The sequence below is a fragment of the Nicrophorus vespilloides genome, unplaced genomic scaffold (genome assembly GCF_001412225.1).
Source record: "Nicrophorus vespilloides isolate i.1.1-1 unplaced genomic scaffold, Nicve_v1.0, whole genome shotgun sequence".
In the NCBI taxonomy this organism is placed as follows: Eukaryota; Metazoa; Arthropoda; class Insecta; order Coleoptera; family Silphidae; genus Nicrophorus; species Nicrophorus vespilloides.
The window spans coordinates 1-10,320 of NW_017095853.1; the positions used below are offsets into that span (position 1 = coordinate 1).

The window sequence follows — 10,320 nt, forward strand, 5'->3', positions numbered from 1 at the left end:
AATTAGAACTTTCGAAAAAGCAGTGTTTTTACATTTCATTGATTTACTCAAAAACTATAATAGATAGAATTAATCCAATATATGCATATAAAAGATGAATGTTTGGGGAATCCAGCAAGTATAGATACATTTCTGTGCTCTTATCCATATTGCTGTAATACGCGTTCCTTTTATGAAATGGTGGGTAGCGGGGAGGCGCCAAATGATTACATACTTTTGAGGGAGGCGTTGTAACATCAAGTTTGAAAACCACTGAGCTAATAAACAGTTCGGAATGCCAACAAATTTTCGTATAACGTACGCAAGTTCGAATAGTAAACACTTTAGTGAACAATTTACTTTAATAATACAAATCTTAAGCTGTTTCTTAAATTGATGATCAGTTAACGAACAGTTCGGATTGCGAACAAATTTTCGTATAACGTACACAACTTCGAATAAGGAATACCTTAGTGATCAATTTACTTAACTAATACAAATCTTAAGCTGCTTTTAAATTGATGATCAGTTAACGAACAGTTTGGATTGCGAATAAATGTTCGGATAACGTTCACAAGTTCCGATAACAAACACCTTAGTGAACGTTACTGATACAAATCTTAATCTGTTTCTTAAATTGATGTTCGGTTAACGAACAATTCGTTTAGCTTTTGTTCGTTAACCGAACACTCACTGTTTTTTTGTAATATTTCTAATTAAAATATTTACTCTATTAGCTGTAGGATTATCGGTATAGTCGACCGGTTGACATGAGAATCTGTAACCATTCACCCATCCTCCTTGAAGACCCTGCAAGAAAGAAATAATGCAATCAATGTAACGTATGCAACCAAGAGGACGGCTCGAAAATGCCGACGTCGTGAGGCCTCACCAGCAAATCAATATTTATCAATTAGCCAATGCGAAACGACTTTGATCTTTGGGCGGCTGTTAATTATTTTATTGAGGTGGAAAAACTCTCGAATAACGAAATGGCACTTGACACACAAATGCGATGGGACGAAGAAAAAAATAAATAAAAATAGAAGGTGAATTGGCTACTCTATAGTTTGTTCTTACCTCATAGACCAAGAACACGCTTAGGCCCACTTGAACGGCGTTGTAGAGCTTGATGAGGTTCTTCAGCTCGTACGGTTTTCTATCTTTCATGTACCTCGGACCGGCCGAGTTGCAGAAGTACAAGTATGTTGCTAATATCGTTAGGAGAGGTCCGGGACCCGACATCAGGAACCAATCCCTCGTCTTCGGATCTATCAAAAAAAAAACATACAAAGATTTGTTCATCATGATTTGAGAAATCGCGAAACGCACTCACGTCCTTTCGTATCCATTATGTAATTGTAGTATTCCACCCAAGTAGACATCGTTTTCTTCTGCAATAAATAAAAAGTGCGATAAGTCAACAATTAATTAACTGTTTATATTAGTTTCGAGGTGAACGAAAGATGACATAAACGTTTATTATCTACTCACTTCTGATATTCTTCGCCTTCAATATATTACAACGACCAAATCCTAAGGTAATTGTTCAATAAATCAATCATTTTTCCATTTCCCAATATTTATTTTATCACCAATAATTATTTCGTTTTTTTAATGAATTAACACGAAAATTGTAATTGTAAATTTTAAGTTACCATCAGAAGTGTTATTTTATTACCCATCTTTTGACATAATAATCATTAATCAAAGATGAATACTTGTCACATCTTAACTAATTACTCTATGACCATGTATACTAAGTACATTGAAATTTAAAATGTATTACGTAATTACTCAGTAATTTAATGATCATTAGGTCATCAACTATTATGCAAATTATATGTTTCTAATGAATATACTGCCAAATTTAGTTTATTTGTCATTTTCTAGTTATAAACTGTCAAATTAGAGCAATAAAAATCGATCTTAAAAGAAATATTGAAATTCTAAGATTTTTTTGTCATGTCTTCATATTTTAACTAATTACTCTATGACCAAGTATACTAAGTACATTACCAAATAATCAAATGAAAGAAAAAACTATAGTTAGTCCAATGAGCCTATACTAAGGTTTGTGATGATTTTGAATCTTTTGTAATCAGTCTTCAAAGTTGAAAATGTATTACGTAATTACTCAATAATTTAATGGTCATTAGGTCATCAACAATTGTGCAAATTATATGTTTCTAATATGTATACTGCCAAATTTAGTTATTTGTCATTTTATAGTTATAAGAAATTATATAGTTATTAGAAATTTTAAGTTTTTTTTTGGTCATATTTTAACTAATTACTCTATGACCAAGTATACTAAGTACATTACCAAATAAGCAAATGAAAGAAAAACTATAGTCTTTCCAATGAGCCTATTCTAAGGTTTGTAATGATTTTGAATCTTTTGTAATCAGTCTTCAAAGTTGAAAATGTATTACTTAATAACTTAATGATCATTAGGTCATCAACAATTGTACAAATTATATGTTTCTAATGAGTATTATAAAACATTTGTAATCAGCCATCAGAATTGAAAATGTTTGATGTAATTACTCACAAACTGATCTTAAAAGAGCTATGGAAATTTTGAGATTTTAAAAATATGACGTTTCCAATGTCCTCTGTCAAATGTGTGACATTTATCAGTAACCAATTATAAGCTGTCAAATTGGAACTCATTGGAAGTAGACAAAAAAACTGCGTTCAGTCAACAATTAATTAGCTGTTTACATTAGATACGAGATGAAACAAACTATAATTATCTATTCACTTATTGTTTTCTTCGCCTTCAACAAATTCAAGAAGGCCTAATGGAAATTTTCAATAAACCAATCATTTCTCAATTTTTTGCTTAAGCAACGAAATTCACTTACAAGCAGGGAAATAAAGTGAACGAAACAAAGGGGAAATTGCCGTAGTATTGTTCCAGTTCATCCTCCAGTTTCGTTTTTTTTATTCTCTTTGTTTCGTCTTCTTTTTTTGTATTCTTTTTCTGAAGTAATTGGGAGGGAAGAAGTGGTTACGTAAAAGGAAAAGTGCGGAGGCTACGCACCGGTTTTCTCTTGTTTCTCGAAGGAAATGACGAAAACTGGATGTTTTTCACTCTTTTCGCGACCTCAGAAAACGTCATCGGCGTCATTCTTATTTGTTTTTGTCGTTGTTTCAAATAAAACATTACATCTCTGCTTCACAATATTATAGAGGACAAACGTATAAAAAAAACGTACAATACCATAAAGAAACAAATCTAATAAGGATGAACAATGCTTTTCTTCCTTAAATAGAAAAATAATTACATTAACTAATTTCTCTTGATTTTTTTTATATAAAAAGTCCAGAATTTGTTTTTATTTAGTTATAAATATATAATTTATTGTTTCTAATTTTAAAGCATGAATAATTATACATTTTATATGCGTAAATATAATTTGAAAGCTATTACAATTAGATGGCTTTCTTATTGTAAAACTTGATTGAGTGTATAGGATGAAAGGAAAGTCTTTGGAAACCCGAATGGTAAATGGATAATAAAATTAGTTATTGTTGCGCGACGAATGTCATATAAATCATGATTATTTATGCGTTCCAAGAGGCAGTTAAAAGAATACGAAAATTACCATAGAGAGAGAATATTTCTCAATTAAATAAAGTTATAAAACGCTTATGACAATTTGATTTTATGATCTGCAAAGAATTTATTTAAATTACAACAATGTACATATTGTATCGTTTTTTGGTTGTTGGAAATTATGTAAGAATTTTTATTTCTGTTTCAGTTTTTTTATATCGAAATTAAAAATAGTTAAATTTATATTGGGAAATAATTTAAAAATATTTACTACATTTTATGAAAATCATGTAAGAATTTGAACAATATTTAAGTTTTTTATGGAACATAAATTTGATGAAAATAATGTAACAATGTTAAAATATTTCAGGTTTTTATGTAACAGTTTTTATATGTTATTGATTTTATTGTAATTTACTAAATTTGATAAAAATAATGTAAGAATTTAAACAATATTTAAGGTTTTTATGTAACTTTTTTTTATATGTTATTGATTTTATTCTAATTTACTAAATTTGATGAAAATCATGTAAGAATTTGAAGAATGTTTTTATGTAATAATTTGTATGTATTATTATATATTTTTTTTAATTATTAAATTTGATAAAAATCATGGAAAAATCTAAACAATATTTAACGTTTTTTTTAAATATTATTAATTTTTTTTTCTCAATAACTAATTTGATGAAAATTATGTAAAATTAAAATCAATATTTAAAGTTTTTATGAAGCAATTTTTGTACATTCCTGTTTTCTTTACTAAATTTGATGAAAAACTTGTCATAAAATAAAATAAAAAATGTGTGAGATTTTTGTGTAAGAATTTTTCTAAATTGTTTTTTCTAATTTACTAAATTTGATGAAAAAAATATAAGATCTACACAATATTTATGGTTTTTTGTGACAATGTTTGTATATTCCTGTTTTCTTTACTAAATTAATAAATTTGATGAAAAACTTCTAATAAAATAAAAAATATTTAAGATTTTTTGTAAATTATTTTTTCTAATTTACTAAATTTGGTGAAAAACATGTATGAATTTGTATAAAATTTGTGGTTTTTATGTAACATTTTTTGAAATATTATTGTTATTATTCCTAAATTACTAAATTTGATGAAAATAACATAAAAATCTAACCAATATTTAAATGTTTTAACTAAATTATCAATTTCCACTGAAATATTATAAGAATCTTAACAAAGTTAAAGATTTTTCTGTCGTATTTTTTACAGGAAAAGTTTTACGTTTTTTATGTCGCATTTTTTCAAATCCATTTATTGCATTAAGAAATGATGTAAAATATATCAGCAATATATAGCAAATGCAAATCACTCTAAATATTGACCATAACAATGAAGACGAATGCTCTAAATGGAAGCATTTTCACTCTTAAACTTCGTATGAATCCGCTAACACGAGTAAAACGTCATCAGAATGAATCATAAATTAATTCTCAGGCATTTTTTCTTGACACAAATTTAATTTACAAAAAAAAATCATGTTGTTAAAGTTACATTTTCAATACAAATTATAAAAATAATTCATAAAGCTATGATATTGTTAAGTTAATAAATAATAATTTAATAAATATTAAAATTAATAAAACAAAGCGGAAAATGAACATTTTCATAGTATGTAAATATTGATTCACCTAATTTTTATTTATTTTCATTATTTTATTTTACGTACGAAACCGATTTATGGTCATTACATTTCGAACAATGAGTCTTTGCAATTTAAATTCGATCATATTTGCATTTGATATTGGTCTGTTATTTCAATTGTATTTGAATAATTCCATTATTTCATATTCGTAACATTATGTTTCTAGATTTCCACAATGATTTTACAGTAATTTTATAAAAAAAATAACGCTATACGGTATTTTTTATTTTCAAAAGTAATTTATTTATTCACTTCCTAATTTTCCACTATCATTACACTGTTATTTTGTTAAAATATATTTTTGTACTTTATTTTGTTAAAATATACATTTTTCTTTTCAATTTTTATGAAATTATTCTATTTCCATATTTCCACTATGTTTGATTTTATGAACCGCCAAGAAATTATTTAGATTATAATAATCAACATATTGTATTATTATATCTTATATAATTATAAATATTTTGATAGAAATAGAACATTTCTACATGTTTTAATTAAGGTTTTTATATTGAAATAAAAAAAAAATATTTGTTTTAAAATCATATCTTTTGCTATTATTTAATATTTTTTTCATAATATTGTTTTTATTTCATTTGATACACTAAAATAATGATTTTTTTTTAATTCTATATATTATTGAAATAAAAATCATCTATAAATTTTTAATTTCATATTTCCATTTCAATTAGACCTCACTCAATAAGTTTGTAGGATATCCAATAAAACAATAACTTTTGGGCAATATTCCACATTATTCAAGAGTGATACATTTATATCACCGCTTCTCTAACAATTGGGTACCTTTCTTGTAAAATGATTTAACTTTGTCCTTCGCCCTTTGCTGTCTACTCAGTTGACTCTTGAGTATAGTCAGGATCCAGGTTTTATCCATTCTTACATAACACATAAAAAAATCCTTGCTTGAACAGCTCCAAACAACTTGTTGTTTCGGACAAAGCTTTCTCATGATCAAATGTTCATGCAAAATGATGTATTCACTACATTCAGAGTGTCAGCTATATCACGCAACATAAATTTACGATCGACAAAAACCATTTTGTGGACTTTTTTCTAAATTTATTGCAACAATTGCCGAATTTGGGCATCATTTGTGTCTGTACGACCGCGTTTAAAATCAGCAAACCACGTCTCTACCATTTGTCTCGACGGAGAAAAGTCCCCATAACACTTATCAAGCCATTGCTTTGCTTCAACGGTATTTTCTTCCATCAAAAAGTAATGTTTTGTCAACATACGAAATACAGATTTTTACATTGTTTTGAAAGTTACAAAAGTAGCGTTAATAAAATCACTATATCTTGTGAACTAAACGTCAGATTGTCATGAAATTTTGACAGGCGTCATCTGAAGGTTGGTACTTCCTAAAAATGACATGGATTTTTCGATAGAGGCTGCATGTATATATGTCATCCTACGAACTTATTGAGTGAGGTGTTACATTTTTTTTTAACTTTTATTGTTCATTCACAACCTGCAGAAAAAAAAGAATATAGAAACAGAAAAAACAAAATAAAAGCATGGAAATCTTCCTATAAACAATTATAAACATGGAACAAATACATCGGAACAAAGAGGAAGCAACTGGGCATTAAGTTCGCAAAACTGTTACATTTTAATATACAGTTTTTGTCAATTTTAATGAATTTATTCTATTTCTATATTTCCAATTTTACAGTTATTTTATTAAAAAATACATTTTTTGTTCAAATTTAATTAATTTAATCTATTTCCACTATGATTTTATAATTATTGTGTTAAAATATACATTTACAAGATTTCCACTTCAATATTATAGTTAGTTTGTTAAAATATACATTTTTTATAAAATTCAATTAAATTATTGTATTTATAAACTATTATTTTAAAGTTAATTTTTGTAATTGTGTTTTTTTTTTCAAATTTCACAATTAAAATCATTGATTTTTTTTTGTAACATTTGGTTTGATTCTTTTGATTTTAAACTTATTTGTTTCTTAAATATAAATTTTTAAGTTAAATTACAATTATCATCAATACACAAATATTTGAATTTAGTTTTAATCAAAAAAAATTTACAAACATTGTCTAGTCTGGTTTGTGATTGAAAATGGTTTTTGAATAATTCCAGTATTTTATACATAATATCTTAATTAAATATATGATTTTGGAATTAAGTTAAAAACACAAATATTATTCAAGTGTGCACGAATCCTTGAAATAATGTTGATGAACTGAAAAATTCAACAAAAGTACAGACAAAATAATATTTACGATTAATTGCAATACTTTTGAAACACATAAATTAAAACTTGTTCAAAACATGCAATATGAACAATATGAACTATTAAATTAACACGATCAACACTTGCTTGCAACACAAATTAAAACTTGTTCAAAACATCGAATATGAACAAAAAAAATCTCTGAAATTAATTGAATGAAACATGAAATGAGCAAGTTTATTTGTATAAGAAAAAAAAGTGTTATTATTAAATATCTCGTATTTTGCATTTAGTTATACGCGATATTTAATTTGCAATATTTACTGATTGCCATTGCGCAAAATTACGCTAATAATTACGTATTTTACATACGTCGAAACAATCAAAATTACTATTAAAAAAAATGAGAAGAAAAAAAAAGCTAATTTATATGCAAAACTATATTTATTGAAAGAGAAAAAACTACTAGTTAACAAAATTTATTTATAGATAACTCAAATATTGTAATAATGGTCTAATATATTCAAGATCAAATACAGGATTTTATTTTTTTCTTCATATTTATTTAAATAAATAATCTCGTTAAATTTATGCATTGAAAAATAATCGAACTAATGTTGATAATTTCTATCAAAGAAAGTACCGTATAGAACGGTACTTTCTTTACACGTTTTCGGTTTACACGGTAAAAAAAATGTTGAAAATAACGTATTCCTCTTTTTACACGGTACTTTCTTTACTAGATTTCGACACGGTTAAAAAAAGTTAATTAATAAAATAAATGTGGAAAATCCTATGCGATTTTTTGCATACTTTTCGATTTACACGGAACCTATCTACCGTGTTAATCGAAGGATATGTGTATAAATACCTCGCATAGTGCGGCTTCGATCAGTCCGTATTTATCATAATCTGGTTTGAAAATTTCTAAACTAACTAGATCTTAATTAAGCAAAATTGTATTAAAAGTGTATTTTATTACGCAAATATTTAAATAAAAGTTTCATTCATGATTAATTTACAAAATTTATTATGAAAAATGTTGGATAAAACTTTTTCTGATTTTACTTTGATTAATTCTGATGGAAAATCTAAAACCTTCGACATTAATTATAGATTTGCAAAAAAAAAACAAGAAATGTAACGTTACGAAATATGAAATAGTTGAATTATTGTCTTAAAGTTATCTTAATAAAATTAATGAAAAATCTTAAGTTTTTCAAATAACGATATATTAATTTGTAATTAAACATTGTATGAAATTGAAACCGCGTTAGTTGAACGTCTCGATGAAATCGAGGTTGTATACATATTTGCGTTAGAGCAAAAGATCAAAGGTAAATCGGATCCAAACGAAGATGTGCTGCTGCTCAAGTACATGCTAAAATTTTTACACACATTTTTTGTTTGTTTGATTTCATTCACTAAAGGTCTTCGGATGGCGCTAATTTCAACATTTTTTCTTCTCATCAACAAAAAATAATAAAGAAAAATAACGCTCACCTAATAAAGATTCTCCTCGTATTTAGTAACACTTAACACATTCACTGATCCAGTTTTAAGGGACTTGCTTATATAATCTGGCCTCGGTTGGCCGTGAAATGCGCTGTAGTAATTAAGTTGTTTCCGATAACTAACGTTGCGTTGGGTCACGAGAATTATGGAAATCGCGAGTTTCGTCCACTTCTTCGAAGACTCGCAACACTTTATGCCCATATATTGGAGACGGGCTGTTTTTACCATGCTCGTTACATATGCCTTTAGGTGGGGGATTCCTATGCTAAATGCATTCTTCGACTAATCTACTCGCTAAATCCATTATCCTCTTCTTTTTAGCGGTTCCAAAAAAAAAATGCAATTAAACTTACGTTAAAATTCAGTTTCAAATATAAAACTCGAAAAAGAATTAATTTGAAAATAATTAATTCTGACATTATTCCGCACTGTTTGAAACCGGACTAACCAAGGAATTATAATAATTAATGAGAATTTATTTTTATTTTGATCAATTAAAATTTAGTTTGTTTTGCAAATTTTAACTCTAGAAAATACGCACTATTCGAAGCGGCACTATTTGAGGTATTGCTGAAATTTAATTCACCAAAGTTAATTTTATAAGTGGAAAGTATTACGCACTGTTTGGAACCGGACTAATCAAAGAAAATAATTTTGTATAATATTTCGTCAGAACTTATTTTTTATTTTGAACAATTAAAATTTAGTTTGTTTTGCAAATTTTAAGTCTAGAAAATTCGCACTATTCGAAGCCGCACTATATGAGGTATTGCTGAAATTTAATTCACCAAAGTTAATTTTATAAGTGGAAAGTATTCCGCAGTGTTTGAAACCGGACTAATCAAGGAATTATAATAATTTTGTATAATAATTCGTCAGAATTTATTTTTTATTTTGTTGAATTAAATATTAGTTTGTTTTGCAAATTTCAACTATAGATAATTCGCACTGTTCGAAGCCGCACTATACGAGGTATTGCTGTAATTTAATTCAACAAAGTTAATTTTATAAGGGGAAAGTATTCCGCACTGTTTGGAATCGGATTAATGAAGGAAGTATAATAATTTTCTATAATAATTAGTGAAAATTTATTTTTTATTTTGATGAATTAAAATTTAGTTTCTTTTGAAAATTTCAATTACAGAAAATCAATACTGTTTGAAGCCGCACTATACGAGGTATTGCTATAATTTAATTCAACAAAGTTAATTTTATAAGGGGAAAGTATTCCGCACTGTTTGGAACCGGACTAATCAAGGAATTATAATAATTTTGTATAATAATTCGTCAGAATTCATTTCTTATTTTAAACAATTAAAATTTAGTTTGTTTTGCAAATTTCAACTATAGCTAATCCGCACTGATCAAA

At 26.7% G+C, this 10,320-nt stretch overlaps 1 protein-coding gene across 1 annotated transcript; it reads right to left on the reverse strand.

Moving 5' to 3' along the window:
• Positions 1-708: 708 nt before the first annotated feature.
• LOC108566760 (elongation of very long chain fatty acids protein AAEL008004-like) lies at positions 709-9,109 on the reverse strand (the record flags this gene model as incomplete). The annotated part of the gene is given in 4 exon segments (XM_017926795.1): positions 709-789; positions 1,060-1,250; positions 1,316-1,373; positions 8,940-9,109. Coding segments are annotated over 3 exon segments (321 nt in total), but the record flags the coding sequence as incomplete, so codon positions are not given.
• Between the last annotated feature and the right edge of the window lie 1,211 nt (positions 9,110-10,320).